Genomic DNA, 18,017 nt, shown 5'->3' on the forward strand with positions numbered 1-18,017 from the left:
AGAGAAACGAGTGGAAGAGTGGATCACAGGGGAATAGTGAGAACCTTTTCTTCTCATAATCAAACAGATGCAGGCCCTCTGCCCAAAGTCCTTACTTCACTATCCCAGTTCAATGCTCCTCTGGCCTCATCTACTACACAACTGTTGGTTTTGTGAAACTGTGATATATACAATTATTGTAACACAAAGTTTACATTAGGGGTAATAAAGTTGTAAGATAAACAAAAGAGCTGTCTAAAGTAGGGATGTCATGATTACTTGTTTTCACAATTAATCATGGTATTAAACGCCACAATTAATCAATCGTAAAGATTCATAAATAGGCTACTGTTACTTTAAAAAAAAGAAAAAGAAGTTGGAACCATATTGCCAGATGTGCATTAAAATAAAAGTAAATGCACAGATACTGGTCCATTTAACTAACGTAACATTGAATTGGTAGGGATTCAGATGTTAGCATGTCATTTTTAATTAAAAAAGCAAAGCAAAACAAAACAATAAAGATTAAAATAAACATAAAAATTTGGTATAGAATACAATTTATGACCTGAATATTTCAAACACTTCCCCTGGGGATTAAGAATTGGTCCTATATTAATGGATACTGGTGTAAACAATGAGTAATGTAATTATATTTTGACTATATTTGATCATTTTACACATTCCTAGTGTTGTGAAATGAATTCATGCATAATAATGGTGATTATCGTAGTACCGTGATTATTTCTCTGACAATAATCGTACCAAGAAAATGTATAATGGTGACATCCCTAGTCTAAAGTTTAGTCATAGTGCTGAAAACAGCACTACAGTATGACTTTGACTCTGACTCATGATAAATATAAATAACAACAGTGTTTAGTTGGAAGAGATCACATCTGATCAATACAGAGTCCATTCACAAGGTTTTGTGCACTCAAACATACAAATACACAAAACCTTGTCCATATACAGTCCACCCACCTTTCAGCACGGCGTGGCTGTTGGGAAGTTGGGGCAGAGGGCAGGGCAGGGCAGAGCGCGCTCCGAGAGCAGCTGTGGCCTCTAGCAGCGCTCCAGTCAGCAGAGAACACACCGATGTCCTCTGGTCACAAGAACGATAAAACCTAGAAATGAATGAGGACAAGTGTCAAAGCCTGACCTTGGTTTGTTTTGTTTTTTTTAACAAACAAGCAGTAGCAAGCACCTGCAACTGGCCAACTACAACTAGCATCTTCCAGCTGGAATCTATAAAATACGACGTACTGTAATTCATCTACCTTCACTTAGTTTTCTACATGATTAATTGTTAATAATGGTGAGTCATAAAGCAACTCCAGGGTGGACACACAATATGTTGGTGTCAATCTTAGTACACACAGGTACCAAGGCCAATTTGCTTTAATTGGATTTGCAAAACAACTTATGGAGGCAAAAAAAAGGTTACAAACCTAAGTGGCTGAGATGGATCACAACACAAGGGAACAGATAAGGAGTTTTGCTCAGGTCTGGCTGGACTGGCACAACGAGACTCCCTGAGACACACACATCCAGGAGCAGAGAGGAGGAGCTTCTTGGCCGGATGAAGCAGGCTGACTTCCTCTCTGTCCTGCAGATAGTTGCTAACCTGTAAAAGAAGAGAGAAACATGTCTCTTAGAGGAGAAGAAAACACCAAAACTGAATTTCATCAGTCATCAGAGCTGTGATGGCAATGTTATAACTGTTAGTCACTGAAAATTATTGTAAGTAAATCATTGGCAGAGAAAAGCAAATTGCAACTTGTCTCATTTCGCTACAAACTTCACCAGTAAGTTGAAAAATCACATACAAAAAAAAGTTTTGAATCCGATTGAACTTCATCAACCTTCAACAGAGTGATTGAGATGAAAGAGTGACAGAAAAGCTTTATGGCGAAATCCACTTCATCTGGAGCTGTTGTTCACCTTTCAGACTGTTACATAACATTTGAATCAGAGGTCATTGTCATCGGCTCCTCTTCTCCGGTCATTCTCAGAAGCAATTTCCTCTTGAGAGAGAAGAAATCAAAGCAATGAAAAGAAATAATTAATAGAAAGAAGCACCACTGTGGCACATAACAGATAGGAAGAAAGGTAGGAAAACGGATCCACACAGAAATCGTCGGAGCGAGACACACTGATAACGTAGGTATACAGAGAGGGAAAAGAAAGAAAGAAGAGACGTCACTGAGGAGTTTTAACCGAGTGAACATTTTGACCTTAAAGAAACGCCTCCTCCTCTTTCCATTCACACTTTTCTTGGAACAAATTCTATTTGACAGAAAGGGAAACACTTATCCAAAATGACTGGGTCGTTCTTTGTCCTTGGGTGAACCTGCAGATGAGCTTCTCTGGTACCAATTTCAGAGAAAAGCCATTACGGCAACATTTTGTGGCAATGTAAGTGGGCAGTAATGTCTTCAACGGAGATGGATATTACAAAATCAGACAAAATCAATACTGGGTGACAGAGTGGGCGATGAATACAATACTGTAATGAGAAAATACAGCTTCAGTGGAACAGGCAGTCGACAGTTTTGATCAGTGCTGCCTCACAATATTGCCAGGTAGGAGGAAGGTGAAGGCTAACACCCACAGGCTGATTCTTATTCTCAGAAACAGTACATGCAAATCTGTGAAAAGTCTGTTTGTATGAAGCTCAAGCTGGCTCTGCTGTGGCATTGCATACACATATACACCCCCCCCACAAACACACACTGTGCGCTGCCAACTGGTTCTCCTAAAGGGATGGGTTTCCTGCATGGGGTGTAGGCCTCGCTGTTGTCAGATCTGAGCCGTCTCCAGGGAAAGGAGACATACCAGTCTGCACGTTTAGAAAGTGAGAGAGCCCGAGTGAGAGACAAAACACATACACACGCACGCGCACGCACACACTCGTCTTTTCCCAGTAACAAGTCAATTATGGGAGATACTGTATATTGAGCTGAATTCCAGCAACAAGCCTATTCCTAAAGGCAGAAACTTTTGGCAGTATTTGGAAATCAAACATTGTGATTAAACCCACGTGGACTAATAGCTCCTCTGATTTTTATTTTCCTTCCTTATCCAGAACCTTCACTGACTCACATTTCTGGTAAAAGACCTCACTTTCTCTATCAGCATCCAGAGACTGAGCATGTCCACTGCTCAGACATGAAGTCTCCAACATTTACACTGTATTCTTCCACCATGAAAAAGGAGCTACAGACATTAACTTGATCTCAGTTGTTTAGTTAATCATTTTATGTTTTCATTTTACTGATAATCAAACAGAATCCAGGAACACTGAGCAGGGAAGTTTTGAATACATTGCTGAGTGTTTCTGTTCTGGGTGAGCAGAAACACAATTGGAATCATTTGCAACAAACAGCTAATATGGGATCTGAATTTGTGTCTATAATAATTCTTTCACAATGACTTCACTGTGCAGTGCACTTAGTCCATCTCTGCCTACAAGCCATCCTGCTAATGACTGCTGCTTTCTGTAGCACTCGTGAAATATGAAGGAAAACCTATTAACAAAAGTTGTTGGGTTTTGGGTTGGTGATATTTTTGCCTTGTATGGTTCCTATTCATATTATTCTATTCTCTTAAACTTTTGGAAATATTTGGCAGTTAAAGAACACTTTATTAAGGCAACTAGATATAATCGCTATCTAAATTAGAGTTCAACAAAGCCAGTGCACATACTGTACATATTGAAGTGAAGTCAATGAAAGATGACATTTTGTGCAGTTTAAAGATAAAGTATGACTTGTACCGGTGATGAATGACCATTACTGAATGTTTCCCTTGGGATTTTTCATACTGTCGTCTACAACAGCATGGAGACCATTATGAAACAATGAAATAATGAATCCTAAATGAACCATTAAGCCCATCTGTATGAAACCTCTGGGAAACAACAGTGGGTTTTCAGACAATGAAAATGATTTGATATATGATCTATGTTCTTACCGTACCACTTTAGAGGGGCCGTTACGACATTTCCAACACCACCAAATGTGGTTTCATGTTGGGAGCGGGTAGTGTTGATTATGGCTGGCCAAGAATTTCACCGTCATTTACAAGAGAAGCTATTACAATTTGAATTTATGAGCAACACAACGTTTCAAGGTAGACTGGACAGGGCTAGCTAGCTGGTGTGCTAACGTCAACTCTTCAACCACTCTTGATGAGTAAAGGAATGAAGTTTGCTGAGCTGGAAACGTTTCATTTTTTTCTCTCAATTGATGACTTTTAAAAGAAATACTCAGAGTGTGATGGTTAAACAATGTGACTTCCACTGTAACACACAAACTACAATTTAAAATCAGTGGTTAATCAAGCAAGAAAAACTATGTGTGTGTGTGTCAGAAATCCTGGCTACAAAAGACAGTGTTGCATATGTGGTGCTGCTTTTGATGGACACAGAGCAGCTGTCTCTACAAACATGCACACATTGCACACACAAATAAACATTCTCATCTTCAAATCCCAAGAAAACACATGAACACACAGGTCAACTTTCACACTGAAACTTTCAAAACCACACATGTAGAATATACAGCTCGACTCTATGTCCACATGGATTTTCTTAATCTATGATGAGATATTGCCCAAGTTTGCATTTGATCTGAATCTCAGGTTTCACAAATGTCCCAAGACGACTTAATCCATAAATAACAAACACAGAGTGGAAATTTACAAGGCAATGAACCAGTGAGCAAACTATTAACGTGTATTATAGGGAAATAATTAAATAAATCAACACTATTGTTCATTTTGGTGATACTTTTTCAATATTCATGTTAAAAAAAAACATTACAATAAAAGTAGGCAGAGGAACAGAATGTCCTGCTTTGTAGCCACAGTCATCATCAGGCATGTGCTAATTGCATTTCATTTTAATTACATAAGTACGCGTCTCTGCGTTCATCAAGCTCTATTTCCTAGTAAGCTACAATGCCAGTGATCTCACCATTCAGCCAGTCAGGAGACTATGACTGTGTGACTCAACTGCCACTAATGCAGACTTGTATCTCATGTTACACTGTGTGTGCACAGGAAATGCAAATGGCTTAAGCTCAATGAAGGTAAATTATAACAGCTCCAGGCAGCTGCACTGATTGAGCTCCAATTACAGTTAAAAAACTGAATCACCACAGTTTACCTGTGGTTAAACTGTGGTAATCTTATAAATTGCTTTCTTATTGTTTCTTATTATTATAATTCATTTTGTATGTTGTATTTTTTTTAAATTATTATTATTATTTTTTGTCTGCGTGCTGTTTTATCTACTTTATTTCCCACATTTTTGTAGTTTGTCATATGAGCGTCTTATGTGGGATAAAATAAAATAAATAAATAAATAAAAACTGAATCACCTTTCAAAATTCTGTGTTGGACAAGTCTGTTAAGCTTAGTATCACTGTAAATACAATAACTGAAAACAAACAACTCCAACAAAGTGCACAGTCTAGTCAAAATTAAATATTATATTATATTATTTTGTCCTTTATTCTGCATAATACATTTATTCCATGAAGACATTTTAATGGCATAAGCTATAATATCACACACAAATGGCAACTATTTCCCCCCTGCTGGAGAGACTTACAACACATTGTGGTAGCTGTTTGCCTCAGACTGAGTGTGCAATGCTTTTCTTACTAAAAATCGCACGTGATGATGAACCAAACAAACCAACCGCGTGAGAATGGTCTCAATAGCAACTCTTGAACATTTTCTTCCTCTTCACAATTCTACCTTTTATCTTTGATAGTCTCACCTTTGAGTTCAAGCAGTTCACAATGACGTCAGCGATCTGTGCATGTGTCTGAGACTTGATGACACCTGGAGAGTTTATAGAGGACGCTGTCTTTCTCAAGGACATGCTTCAAACTTGTAGGGTGTCCACTAAGCTTATAAACATCGTTATAAAGTCACCCAACATCAATATAAAATACATTCATGGTATTACTTTCATGTCCATGTTACTACACTTATGAATGAATTTGCCATGGAGGGCCATCAGCAGTCCATTGGGCCGTTTCTCTGCCTGGCAACAGCCATTCTGGGAAAGGATTAGCAAGGGGCATTGTGGGCACCACGCAGATCTACTGAACTTTGAGCTGGAATGCACACACACAAAGACATAAACATGCACATGCTAAAATGCAGACATGCAAACACACACACTGGCTCATTCCCGTGCCGTTATGTATCTTATAGCAGACACATACAGTATCTATGGCCTGAGGGCCGTCTCCCTGAAATATAACCGCCCTCATCTCGACCTCTTTGCTTTGATGACTCCGACCCACCACCACACGCATGTTTCAGACACTATCTCAGCACGCTATCACTCTGCTCGCACCCCTCCTCATTTATTCTGCAGTATTCCGTGGCAGAGATCCCGCAATACAATATAGGCCAACTGTCTGTGAAATGCTGCGTATGTCTATACAGCACAGTCTCTTCTACTATTGCCATGATTATGCACACACTTAAACTGGTATCATGAATTGAATGCAAGTGCTCAAATAGGATTATGCTGGTAACTGCTATGGAGCCCTGCTGGGCTGCCACTCCCCCACTCTGCTCTCCCACCAAGCTGACATTCAGGGGAAAGAAATGCATCATTTGGGCTGAAATCTACTTTTAGAGGCATCATGGAGGGTGGAGGTTAGCTGGGGTTAACTGGGGGAGGGAGGGAGGGAGGGAGGGAGGGAGGGGGTTAATGTTAAAAGAACTCTGTTATTCTGGTCTAGACTCAGCTGAGGTCACTGGGAGAGACGTCAGTCTTAACCCCTTCCTTCACAGACTGAGCAGACGTTCAGTTCAGAGACGTTTGCAAATTGTCAGTGTTTTGGTGACTTTGGTCTTAAAGGGATAGTTCACCCAAAATTCAAATTTCACTCATTATCTACTCACCCTCATGTCAACTAAGAGCTGTGAGAATTTTCAGAGTCCTCCGTGCCTTCTCGGAGTTACGGGGGGGTCCGCATAGCAGTATTTGTCCATATAATGGTTGTCAATGGATACCAACTTTCTTTGTCCAAAAAGACACACCAAAAAACATCCAAATACCTCCATACTGCTCGTCTGTAATGTCCCTCTTGTATTGAAGCCCCGACATGAGAAATTGTTCCGCCGAACTGCACTGACACAGGAAGAGCAGTGAACTGAGACACTGGGAGCTTCCGCTACAAACAAGCTTAAAACATAGACTTATTTAATATTTTTCAGAACAATTTCTCATGTTGGGGCTTCAATACAAGAGGGACATTACAGACGAGCAGTATGGAGGTATTTGGATGTTTTTGGTGTGTCTTTTTGGACGAAGAAAGTTGGTATCCATTGACAACCATTATATGGACAAATACTGCTGCACAGACCCCCCTGTAACTCAGAGAAGGAACGGAGGATTCTGAAAATTCTCACAGCTCTTAGTTGACATGAGGGTGAGTAGATAATGAGTGAAATTTGAATTTTGGGTGAACTATCCCTTTAAAGTTTTTCTTTTTCAAGACCTGAGATCATTTCTAACTGATTGGTTTCATTCAAAAAAAGACAAAACAAAACCATCTCATGGTTTGTCAAACTAAATCATTAAAATACCACACCATCACTGGCAAGCTGCAGGAAATGGCACAATATCCTGTTTATGTCCTAATTCCCTGAGATGTCTTGCCAACTTACATTATACTGTACCTCTTCAAGAGCAAAGTCTAGCAGGGAAACATTAAAGGTCCGGGGGTTGGGGGTCAGGTTTGCTCTTTTTAAAGTGAAAGTAATTTCAACAACTCATCCTGAAAGTAAGGCCACCATTGATCATACCTGTGAACATATCCTCACCTCTACTTCACATTACTCTCAAATGTTTCTGCCTAGAGTGATTTTTGCAGAGCAATGAGAACTCAGTGGAACTCAGCCGAATCTTTCCAACGCTTCATTCTCTAAGTACTGTAAATCACTAGAAGATTTACATCTGAGAACGCTCCATATTCCTAAAATCCTTCATACCGCTTGGACTGCGTGTTTGCTTTAATGCAGTGAAAATGGAGCCGACAAAGGGGCTGTGGTGGGAAATGGGGAAAATGTGCACCCTGCCCACCCAACGCGACAGACACCTTTAAATCAACTGCACCTCGTCTATTTGAAAACTCGCTGAGGCGCCAGGTATGTTCAGCAGCTCTGGTATCTCAGCACGTCCCGACACTCTTAACCCCACCCATCCTCGACAGCGTAAACCAAATCAAAAAGACAAAAACCAAACATCCCCACGCAGAAATCCAACCTGAGGTCAAACGTGAAAAGGTGCCTCCGCTGCAATCAGTGTCTTCTATTTCTTAGTACGTACATGTGTGCTTTGCTGTGTACTACACATGTACACACAGCACACCTCACATCTCATCTCCGGCTACTCTTAAAGGGATAGTTCACCCAAAATTCAAATTGCACTCATTATCTACTCCCCCTCATGTGGACTAAGGGCTGGGAGAAGTTTCAGAGTCCTCCGTGGCTTCTCTGAGTTACAGGGGGTCTCGGCGTAGCAGTGCATGTCCATATAACGGTTGCAAATGGATACTAGGGGTGGGAGAAAAAATCGATTCACATAGATATCGTGATATCTTTTTTGACGATTTTTAAATCGATTTTTTTTTTCAAAAATCGATTTTTTTTTTTTTGAATTTTTTTTTTTTTTTTTTGAATTTTTTTAAATATTGTGCAATGTGTATTTGTTAGCCTCTTTTACATACAGAGAGTACAGGTTTTGAAAAGGGTTTAAGTTCACTTTATAATGGAGTATGTTAATTTATAGGCTCCTACAGTATTTGTGTGCAGATAAATGTTAAAAATGCGACTAAAAATCGAGAGAATCGGCAATATCGTAGAATCGCAATTTAAATCGAACCGCCATCCAAAAAAATCGTAGAAGAATCGAATCGGGAGAAAAGCATATCGTCCCAGCCCTAATGGATACCAACTGTCTTTGTAACAAAAAGACACACCAAAAAACATCCAAATACCTCCATGCTGCTCGTATGTAATGTCCGTCTTGTATTGAAGCCCCGAAATGCAAAATTGTCCTGAAAAAAATTAAATAAGTCTATATTTCAAGCTTGTTTGTAGCGGAAGCTCCTCTTCCCGGTTCGTCAAATTTGGACGAACCAGGGGCGGTGCGTGGCGCAGTGGTTAAGGCGGCCACCCCATGTAGAGGCTACAGTCCTCAACGCAGGCGTCCCTGGTTCGAATCCCGCGTCGGGCAGACCTTTCCTGCATGTCATTCCCCCTCTCCCTGCCTCCCCCTTTCCTGTCTATTTCACTGTGCTGTCAAATAAAGGCAAAAACGCCAAAAAATATACATTAAAAAAAATAAAATAAAAAATTTGGACGAACCAGGGGCTGTCCTCTTCCCAGTTCATCCAAATTTGACGAACCGGGAAGAGGAGCTTCGAGAAGCTTCCGCTACAAAACAAGCTTGAAATATAGACTTATTTCATTTTTTTCGGGACAATTTCGCATTTCGGGGCTTCAATACAAGACGGACATTACATACGAGCAGCATGGAGGTATTTGGATGTTTTTTGGTGTGTCTTTTTGTTACAAAGACAGTTGGTATCCATTTGCAACCATTATATGGACATGCACTGCTACGCCGAGACCCCCTGTAACTCAGAGAAGCCACGGAGGACTCTGAAACTTCTCCCAGCCCTTAGTCCACATGAGGGGGAGGAGATAATGAGTAAAATTTCAATTTTGGGTGAACTATCCCTTTAATCCTGGTTTGCATCTCCAAGAAACAGGCAACGTCTCGTCTCCACACCATCCTGTTCTGCTCTGACCTTTTCTGCTGTTTCTGTCTCCACAAGGTAATGTTTGCCTCCGCGCAGCCTGAGCCTGGACTGTCTCACTGCTGGGTGAGTGAGTGCTGTGCTCAGTTGTGTGTGTGCATGAGCTCACAGGCCAAGATAAAACATTTTAAAAAGTTGTGTACACCGAAACAAATTCTATATGTATACAATTTTTTATTCTGTGTATTCATGATGGTTCATATCTGTGTATTTATGTACTTTTAAGGATGCAGAGTTTTATCTGAGTGTATGAGAGTTTATCGTACGTGTGTGTAGGTGGTCTGCGTACTTTTGAAGAGTAAGTATTGCTTAGACTAGAGGAGCCTGAAGTCTGAGCATATGCGATGCACAGCAGCGCGTTCACACAAACAACCAGGCATCTGCAGCACATTTACACATCAACATTAACCACGTACCGTAAGAGTGGCTCACACATAAACATTTCTGAGCAAACCTCCCGTTCACACATGACGTCATTTTCAGTAGAGAAAAAAAAAGGTAACAAAACAACAAATAAACCATCCTGATCCTTGACTGATATCTCTTTAGTGATCTACATGAAGTGCTTTGGCCCCGAGGTTACAGAGTCTCGTCTCTCAGAGATTATGCATCGTCAACCACATGAAAAGGACGGAGCTAGAGACAGGAGGTGTTTACAGCGCATCAGCACAGCGACAACTGGACTGACGGCAACATCCGCTGCTGTGGACACGAAGGAAATGACTGACAGAAAACAAAGAGGGCAAAAAGAGATACAGACGAAGCAAAAGAAATACCTTAAGTGAAGAAAAAACTGACATAAAGTGAAAACTGCCTTTGATTACCATGCAATTCCAGTGCAACTTGAAAGAAAATCCCTACAGTATGACTCACATCTCAGGCCCTCTGAGGCTCAGTGGGTGGATTATTGCTGACATTTCTGGGTGTTTGACTCATGCAATATTGTAGTGTAAATGCAATGTGGGTGTTGAGAGGGTTTAGGCAATGGGAACCCCCAAATGTTTTTTTGTGAGATCCTATTTTTGTTTGATTCCCAAAAACTGGAACACTTGCTGGCTTTTATGTATGTTTAATGGAAAACGCCCTTACTTATAATTAATATATGCAGTTAGACATACTGAAGGGGTGCATTTACATATTTTAATATCTTCACATCAAAGATGGATTATTCAGTTTAGCTCCTAACACCACATACAGTACAACCTGCTGGTTTTGGACCCTAGATGTGTAAGATATCCATGTAGTACTGTATCTGACTGGTTGTAGTTGTATCAATAACATGGTGGCCTGTGCAAAGCCAGATAAACATCTTTGTAGGTTTGGGATGAAAATAGGCAAGGCAATTTTATTTGTATTGCCCGTTTTTCACCAGTTTGTCTCAAAGGGTTTTACATGGCATCGTAACAACATCCTCTGTCCTTAGACCCTCACATCCACTGAGGAAAAACTCCATAGAAAACCCTTTTAATATAATAGGAAGGAAGATGATGGGAATGAGGGGGAGGAAGAGGGCAATTAATGAGTGAATGACAAAAGAAGAAAAACTTGGAATGATAGAAAGAAAAAAAACATAAGTACAGGGTTCAGGAAGGTTTGTCAAAACAGGAAAAGATGGTTCAACGGCGAGGAGAAAAATAAAGGATGAGGGAGCGGAGGAGAAAGGACAGAGCAGCAACAGAGACAAACAAGAAGGTGAAGCGAGGAAAAGACTGGGGAGCATAACAGAGGAAATGGAGAGGGAGGCCAAGGGTGACTAGAATCATAATCCTCTGTTGAATTTCACAAGGAGCTGTTTCACCAAAGATCCAAGAGCTGGGCCCACCTCCCAAGCACTGCCTCACACCTTTAACAAGCTTAGGGTATTACTGTGTGTACTTTGCGTGCACTATGCATGTGTGTGTGTCACACAAAAGATGGTCAGGAGCAGTGGAAAACTCAAGAGTGAGGGGCAAAAAAATACATGCTAACTCAAATAGTGAAGTGAACCATGCACTGAAATACTACACAAACAACAACATACTGCATGCTGTTGTAGATGAGATTAGAAAAAAAAACAGAAAAGAAAACAAGCTCTTTGCTGGTTAGCAAGAAAAAAAACAGCAGAGAACAAAAAGAAAGTGTAACAGACGAAACACATTACAGGAAGGAACTGAATAATTGAATCTGTCGAGAGTAAATAGAGAGGAGAAAAGAAAATGACAAGGGCACACGGGTAGAATCCTAGATCACAAAGTCAGCAGATATCGTTGTGGTACAAATTTACAGACGTTAGATATTACTATTAAAGAGATATTATTTATTACTGTCGGTGACAATCCCTTTGATCAATATAACATGTTGCTCGCGAGCAGCACCACAATAATTTAGGAGATGAGGACGACAAACGTAGCTTGATTTCATTTGATTTCAGTGACTTCATTTCAGAGTCAGACTTAACAACGTGTAAGAATTATGCTTCAATCATCCAAAAATAAAACATGAAAAAGCGATAAATGGCAGATTCAGAGAAGTGTCACACAGAGCATCTATTTAGGAGGATCATCTGGTATTTCTGCACCAACTGCATACAGTCTCTACACATGAGACATAAGAGACCATAAGTTCAAGTTTGTACTGTCACAATCCCTCTCTTTATAATCCCTGCAATATAGATAAGATAAGTTGTAGCTTAAAGAGAAAAAGGCTTGAATAATATACAAGAAAAATGAAACAGAAAGATGGTGGAAGGCCGAGGAACTTTAACAGAAGAATATGTCAGAGGAACTGCAGAGTGAGAGTCAGAGAACAACAAAATAGCCGGGTCATTGCAAGGGCCAAAACAACCTGGAAGCCATTACCCAGAGCACCCAGTGGGACTCCTCCACACCACCAGACTCCCCCTTCAGTTCTCATGATGTCATACTACAGTGAGCCGCTACACAGCAGATAAGCCTGATGATGAATGTTTTTCACTCAAGTAAAGACAAATATTCCTGGTGCTACATGCAGAGACATACAGGCGTAGAGACGTGGAGGGAAGTTTTGCACAAGTATAGGCTACAGTATTTGCAGGTGAAGTTTCTTGAGAGCCACAAAAGGATGTGGAAGTCATGTTACCTCATACTGTTGTGTTATTGTTATGATACGCTCTCAAACTTTCCCTTCATCTACTTTCTTACACTTTTACTATATTTAAAAAAAAAACTACAAATGCAGTGCATTGCCATTGTTCAACTTTGTACAAGACATTTAGCTTAACTAACAATTAATGGTAACACTGGAATGTAAATCGCAAAGTGTAGATCATTACAGCCGCAAAGCACAATGAATGAAAAAGATGTTTGAAGCTGAAAGTGCAAAAAGAAACTGGTAGTAAACAGTAGTAAACATTTTACTTACTGTAGCACAGAAAAGACTGATATATTGAGGAGAATGGAAGAAAAAGCACCCAGCTCTAATCCCTCACAGTCTGTGTACACTTAGGGAAGTGAGAGAGGAGGCTTGAGCCAGAGAAAGCATGAGAGAGAGAGAGAGAGAGAGAGAGAGAGAGAGAGAGAGAGAGAGAGAGAGAGGGAGGGAGGGAGAGTGAGAAGTGCGAGAGAGAGAGAGAGATCGCCACATCAGTAAAGCTAGAGAAAAGGAGGAGGAAAAGAGAAAGAGAGAGAAAAGATTTGAGGGGAAGATAGAGAAGTGGGAGAGAGGACGGACAGAGACTCTGAGGTGGGTGTCTAACAGAGGGTACCCCCATATTAGGTTAAGAGAGAACTGGCCCATCACCACACAGCAGCAAGAAAGGAGATTTTATCAGAGAGCACACACTCTAAACACACCAAGCCCGAGGAGACGCTGGTATACAAGGTTTCTATCGATCCTCCTCTGGGAGCCTGGTCAATGTGTAAACACTGTCTGACAACACTCAAATAAGGTTTCTGTGTTTTGGTTGGGAACTAATACACAGAAGCTGAAAATCAACCGCCGAGGCCTCTTTGTCAAAGTCAACATCATGTTGGTCTAATCCCAAGTTTCTACTAAAGACAATTCATTCAGAGCGTGTTCAGTCAATCAAAGTTAAGGAGAGGTACTCCTGCTAAAAGACAAAGCGATGTTTATATCAAGAGATAGAGCTCGATTCATTTCATTAAAGGGACAACGAGGAGTTTCTATTTGGTTAGAATAGAAAAGTCTGAATCTGCGTTAACACTTGTTAATGAGCCCATTTTCGATATGGTTTTGTCTCTATTGTTATTTTGTTATTATTAGTGGTGGTGGAAATGCTGGGCGAGCCGACCAGCGTTTCTTTACTTTCGGTTTCGTGGCGAGTCATGAAAATAACGCCGCTGAATCGCTGTTTATGGTCGGAACTACGACAGTATCTGATCGTCTTCGAACCTCTGACTTTAAAGGTGTACAGAAAAGAAAACTGAATTTGAGCCCACTCTGGATCATAAAATTAATGTGATAACTCATCTTTCAGACGATGTAGGCCAAACTTTGTGCAAAATTCTATTTTTGAGTAAATCCGGGATGAAAGTGTGTATTTTTTTTTCGCATTGGATAACGCAGGCGCACGGATTATACGTCAGCCTGTACACGATTCACCAGCCACTGATATTGGATCCGTCATCCGTCATTCAAACGTCTGAGACACACACACACACACACGGAGCTCGCCCCAAGCTTTGAATATCCCGCCCGCTCGATAACGACCAATCAAATTCGTTTTCCTTACTCGGGTAAACTCAGCTCGTGACAACTCGGCGCGACAAACAGGACAAACGGCCATTTCTGTACACCTTTAATTCTTGATGAATGAAAACATGAGTCTGTCTTGCGCCGGTCAAAGACTGTCACAGTGCGCGGAGGCTCATAAATGTAGTGTGAAAATGCTTCGCTTTTCCAAAACTCTTCATTGTCCCTTTAATACAGATGGATGCCTTGTGCTTCCTGGGTCAAGAACTGGTGCAGACCCAGTGGCCTCATTAAACTGTGCAGAAGATTGTGTCATTAAAAAGGTGAACAATGTAAATTAAGTACAAATAGCACAAATAAAAGTCTCCAAAAAAAGCTTCCACACATTTCCTGTGTTGGCAGACACAAAGAGTTGTAACTTGTGCGGTGGTGTGTTTTAATATAGGAAGTAGACCACAAGACCCTTCCTACAGTGTCAAATCCATTAAAAGAAAACTGATGAAAATAGGAGATGAAAGCCCAGGAAATGGTTAGTAAGTGAACCTTGATTTGGAATTGATTACTCAAACTGTTTCCAATTCATTCACGCTTCATGCTTTCTGCCTTTCAGCCAAAACAGATGAGAGGTCCTAAAAACCAATAAGTCTGTTAACTACGTTCTTCTTGTTATTCTTTTTATTCCCAAACATTCCTTTCCCTCGATGTAAAACACGAAAATATGACGGTTGTGTGAGTAAAACAAGAGTCTGCATTCTGTCTCCTAATGGCTGAAACCTAATTAGTCTGACTGAGCCCAAATCACCTTGAAGGTGTCATAATGGCCAAACAACATCCACATACCAGCTTGGCTTTTCATAGGCACAGGTGATGCTGTGGGGCCATTAAACCATATTAGAGACTGAGATACGGCCACTTGATCCTTGTTATTTGCTTTGCTCTGGTGAACGTTTCTATGCCAACCCCTAATTAAAGACCAGCGTTGCAGCTTTTCTGTTAAGCCAGATCACTTAATGGCAACCCGCAGCACTTGCAGTTTATCGCAGCAACTCTACAATTCATTCGAGCGCTGTGACATTTTTCATTTTCATCTCCTTCTATTAAGCTGTGGTGAAGCAGACCCTGACTTATGGCTTCTGTGTTTAAGGTGAGGCGAGTGAAGCGACAAACGGCAGGAGTAAAATGAATTTCAGCCCAAAAATTAATTTTCCTTGAAAACAAAGGCAGAGGTCGCGTCGTCTTCTCTAATCAGTAATTGCAGAGTCTGCTCACACGCAGACACACACATAATCACAACAGTCGCAGGTCTAAGTGAATACAGTATGTCCTATTGAATCTGCCTAATCAAGTGGAAATATTAATCTGTTTCATGCCCAGTTGACATCAAAGCGGTCTCCAGAACAAAGCAAACAGCTGGCCTGCCCTCTTTGCATTTCTTTGGTCAACACTCAGCTAATGAGACTGGCCTCCTGAGCTGTTAATTAGGGGTCAGATTCATCTATTATACTACATTTGTTTCATTAATCCCCCAGAAAGCACAAAGTCCCCCGTTGGATGAGAGTGAAGGCAGCGTTACAGAGTGATGGAGGTGCTTCATGTTCTGTGACTGTGCACACGGTGCTACCAGTGCACATCAACATCAGCTTTCTCACTCTCTCAGTAATTTCCTTGACATGTAAGAGCAGCTTATTACAAACTTATACTACTAGTTCATATTTGCAGGGATAATTCTATTAAAAAGTAAAAGCCCAATTTATTTGAGAAAGTATACTGCCCTCTTGTGGTTAATCATTTCATTTTCAAATTTAATTCCAAGCTTACACTGATAAAATACTTTAAAGGCTATTTTTGTAACTTATGGAGTAATTTTTTCAGGAAAATGTTCATTGTACAATCATCGAAACTGAGAGAATCATCTTGTTTTCGAATTCATCTTATTTTAAATGGGAAATTGGACTGCACACTCAACCACAAGGAAAGGCCTGATGGCCATGATTCACCATTTAGAGCGGACAATCAAACAATTGAAAAGAAAATAATTGATGGATTAATTATTTTTTTACTTCATTTAATTAATATGACAGAGTCTGAGACGCAGGGACTGAGGAGCAGAGAGACACAGACTTCTAAACAGTATCAAGGTCCTGCACTTAGCTGGTCAGAAGATAATGTGTTTCCAAACCTTATTAATCTCTTGATCACTTTTTAATTCAATCAAATATAATTTTCTCTATAATATAATAATAATAATAATAATAATAATAATAATAATAATAATAATAATAATAATAATAATAATAATAATAGTTACATAAATAATTACAATCTCTCACAGTTTTCAGTTGCCTTAAGTGACAGTGCGTCATCTGGATCTGATATCCTTAATTCAAGTGCATAGAAGTGAATACTTTGTATTTACTATATGTAATCTATTAATTTTTTTTTTGCCAATTTAATTGACTATCCTAATTAACTAGATGCATGACTGCTCCAGCACTCTGCAACAATAACACAAGGATCGCAAGAACGATTAGTCAGTCACAGTATGACAAGAGTGTGATGATGAAACTTCTCTTACAGTACACACACACACACGCAGCATAAACACACAGTACAGGGAGCACAGTGTGCCAAGATCTTGTGATCTGTTACACTGATACATAAATCATGACTCAAGCTTCAGCGGTCGCTGCAACTCACATACCAAAAATATTTAACAGTCCAAATTCATCTGCAGCATCAAATACAAGTCTGTCCACTAGATGGCACCAACGCCTGAGTTTTCACACAAAAACCCACTCTCTCTCTTTACTATTATTGTCAAATGTTTATACACACACACATCTATATATATTACATACATACATACATCTTTAAAGTCATGTTCATGAGGTTTAGAGATTACCTTTACCTCATTCAGAAATCCTGATGTGATGTTGGCATTGGAATTACATTTTAAAACTGCTACACAAAAACATTAAGTCCTGTTAAAACTATGACTGTATAACATCCTGCAAGCTCCTATGTGTATTTTTGGCTAAATCACCCGTGGGTAACCTCTCAAAATACAAGTCAAAGCATTAGGAAGGGGAGGTGCCGCGCTATTTTTACGTCAATTGTGTTAATCTTTGAGTGCAACAATAACAGCAGCAACTCAACACTCATTCCCTCTCATTTCATGTGTTTTGAGGCAAATACAGGCGGTACATTTCCACACTGAACGCTGTTTTCTGAATCAGTTACATGGTTTTTATGCACAATGCTAAAATGTGCTAACATCACTGGAGGAGTGCAGAGGCAGTATGACAAATATAGTCAGACTGTGACATGACATGAGGGTGATGAAACTGGGAGAGGTCAAACATTTAAAAAGTTTGAGTTAGTCACCATGACAGGAAGTTCAAATATGTGTGTGCTTGTTTATATTCCTCATGATGTTTAAGTCTATGTTGTGTGTGTTGGTAAAAGTTCCTTCATCTCATTTCTGAGACTATGGATTGATAAGACTGACCAAGA

General features: G+C 40.1%; 1 protein-coding gene across 1 annotated transcript in view; it reads right to left on the minus strand.

The window, feature by feature from the left end:
* plce1 (phospholipase C, epsilon 1) overlaps positions 1-18,017 on the minus strand; it is a 92,791-nt gene that overhangs the window by 48,124 nt on the left and 26,650 nt on the right. Inside the window, exons 6-7 of the mRNA XM_083994727.1 lie at positions 1,431-1,606; positions 964-1,106 (exon numbers count right to left, since the gene is read on the minus strand). Coding sequence (XP_083850853.1) covers positions 964-1,106; positions 1,431-1,606 — 319 coding nt within the window. The remainder of the gene's footprint in view (positions 1-963; positions 1,107-1,430; positions 1,607-18,017) is intronic.

The sequence above is a fragment of the Trachurus trachurus genome (genome assembly GCF_905171665.1).
Source record: "Trachurus trachurus genome assembly, chromosome: 19".
NCBI classification, from domain to species: Eukaryota; Metazoa; Chordata; class Actinopteri; order Carangiformes; family Carangidae; genus Trachurus; species Trachurus trachurus.